The following is a 2,718-nucleotide window of genomic DNA, read 5'->3' as shown; positions in this document are numbered from 1 at the left end:
AATAAGGTTATATAATTGTAATTTGACAGGCACAGTTCTGTTATAAGGAAAGATAATCARTCATTTTCATATTCAGATTTTTAAAACAACAGCAACAAATATTTATTTAATAACATTTTGTGATTCAGGAACCCAATTAAAAATCCCATCTAGTCAAGTATTATTTATGAAGTGAGAAAGAGGAAACAAAATTGTCTGTCTGGTGCTCACCTGAATCAATATCAAACATCGCTTTGTGAAAATCCTTGAACAGTTGGGCAAATAGGGTTTCTCGGTGGGTTTTGAATCAGCAGCGAATAATGGTGTGTTTTTAGTTTGGAATTACAGAGTAACTATTATTCTGACCTCGTGGGTCTTTCCATTGAGCTGYTCTTTGCATGCGCTGTGATTTTTTTTTATAGCAGACCACACACACTCTTCAGGTAACCTCAGACATTGTAGGGCTGAGTCCTGCTGTAAAAAAAACGTATCACTTAAAACTCCATATTGATCCATCAGACTAAGAGTCGAGCTCTTTCAGACACCCTGGTATTAAAAATGTTCAGCTCCCCTCTGTGGGATTTAGGGAGTTGCTTGAAACACTTCCAACGGAGGCTTTGCTGCTGCATTTTGGGTGAAAAAAAAACCATGTGGCATTAGCTGACACCTGTTTCTGTTTTACAGGAGGTGCAGCTGATGGGTGGGGAACATGTATAACACGAAGACAAATGAAGTTCAGATCAACTCGGCATACATGGAAGCCCGACCTTTTTAACAGAATCATTTCCTGGCATCTCTTTCTACATGCCTGCCTTGCTTCAATGTCAACATGTCTCTCAAGGACTGCAGTCCACAAAGGGGGCACAGTCTCAGCCTCCACAGTTTGCCCCTGGCTGAAAAGTATGGGAAAACGTTTGTCAGGACGTTTTTGGACTTCACACACACAGACACGCCTGAAACTCCCAACGCCAAGGGCTTTCCGTCTTTATTCCACTTGAGGAGCATCTCAAAAGTCAAAGTGGTCAGCTTCCTAATGGGCTTGACTCTGATGTTCCTTGTTATGGCTTCATACATCCTGATGTGGGACAAAAAGGGGCTGTCGCTCACTGCCTTGCCTTACCGCTTCAGACCCATGGATGTCAGGACCACAGCTCAAGTTCCTATTGAAAACAGCTTTACAGACCTGAAAGTGTGGATGAATATGACCAGCTTCAAACAACAATGCACGCCCAGGAAGATACCCGATGAAAAGAACATTATTGACACGGATCCTCATGTGAGTCATTTTTCACCTGCATTCGCTGAATCCAGACTTGAGAAAACACCAGTGTTTTCACCATAAATGATCACTTTACCTACTCGATAAAGCTCATAATGATCAGTTTTGATTAAAATAGCCCTTTCACTAAGTTTTACTAAAAGCCTAACATTCCTAACCACTATTATCACGTACAGTTCTGCTGTTGTTCCCATTACATTTAAGCAACGCTTTTAGAAAGAGAGCCAACACATGACTTAGTAAGGCTGAAATGACACATGTTGCAACACATGTGAGCCATTACTTTAAATACCAGTTAGTGGTATGCATCAGGGAGTTTCCTGCTGAATAACAGAGGCCAAATAAGCGATGTAGCAAAGCTGCAAAATACATTAATGTGACTCTAAATAAAAAAGGAATGATGTTTTGATGTTTTTTATGCTTTAAAATGATGTATGGTTTGACTTACAAACTGAGGATAATCAGTAAGGGTCATCACGGCGCAACAGCAAAACAAGGTTTTTAAAATACTGTATGATGTCACTTGAGCTGTTTGCCATTTTGCCTGATTTCAATTTGTTCTGCAGTTGTTCTCGGTGATTCCTCGCGACTTCTTGCCCAATATCAAGAGCCCGTGCTGGTATGAGGAGATCTCGAGCGAACTCATGTCAGACCCGTACAAGAGCAACCGCTTCAGCCTGCGCTCCAAGAGCTTCAAGAGCGTCTGCGACCACATGAGAGCCAGCTTCCCTCGGCACGTATGGCACAGAGATGGCAAACCGTTCCGGCTGCGCTGCCTGCCGTACTTCTACATCATCGGCCAACCAAAGTGTGGCACGACAGACTTGTTCCAGAGGCTGCTGATGCTTCCAGAGGTCAAGTTCAACACAGTAAAGGAGCCACACTGGTGGACCAGGAAACGGTTTGGTAAGGCAGATGGGATGCAGGACTTTGTAGCTTCCTTGCAAAATAAAAGTGATAATAAATGGCGGTATGCACTGGACTGATGCTTGACTGCGAATATTGTCTTGTAGTCTTGTGGTGGCTGCAAGGTTGCTAAGCAACCAGCAGAAACTGCAGGAAGTAACTGGTCAAGGTTAAGAAATGATCCAACAAGCACATCAGTAATGTGTTWAAGTGGTTTGCAGCTGCAGGCATCATGGGATTGATTAAATTTGAGCTAGCTGTTTATATCTTATGGATGTGATTGTGCTGTTACCATAATGACTGAACTTTAAGCAATAAAGTGGATGAGAAGCTTTATATATATACAGCGAGTAAAATCAGTATTGAACATGTCACCATTTTTCTCAGTACATAAATTACTAGAGGTGCTAATGACATGAAATTTTCACCAGATGTTGGTAACAACCCAAGTGATCCATCCATGCAAAGAAATCAAACCATAAATGTCCAGAAATGAAGTTATTTGTAATAATGTGGAATGGCACAGGGAAAAAGTATTGAACACATGAAGAAAG

General features: G+C 41.7%; 1 protein-coding gene across 1 annotated transcript in view; it reads left to right on the top strand.

Annotated features, from left to right (window-relative positions):
• Positions 1–663: 663 nt before the first annotated feature.
• Positions 664–2,718, top strand: part of LOC106513094 (carbohydrate sulfotransferase 15) — a gene marked incomplete at its 5' end in the record, with an annotated part of 8,404 nt that continues 6,349 nt past the window's right edge. Inside the window, 2 exon segments of the mRNA XM_014001768.1 lie at positions 664–1,255; positions 1,825–2,164. Of these exon segments, the coding sequence (XP_013857222.1) occupies positions 809–1,255; positions 1,825–2,164 (787 nt within the window).

Source organism: Austrofundulus limnaeus, unplaced genomic scaffold (assembly GCF_001266775.1).
Source record: "Austrofundulus limnaeus strain Quisiro unplaced genomic scaffold, Austrofundulus_limnaeus-1.0 Scaffold0, whole genome shotgun sequence".
NCBI lineage: Eukaryota > Metazoa > Chordata > Actinopteri > Cyprinodontiformes > Rivulidae > Austrofundulus > Austrofundulus limnaeus.
This window is presented reverse-complemented; position numbering and strand designations above follow the sequence as displayed.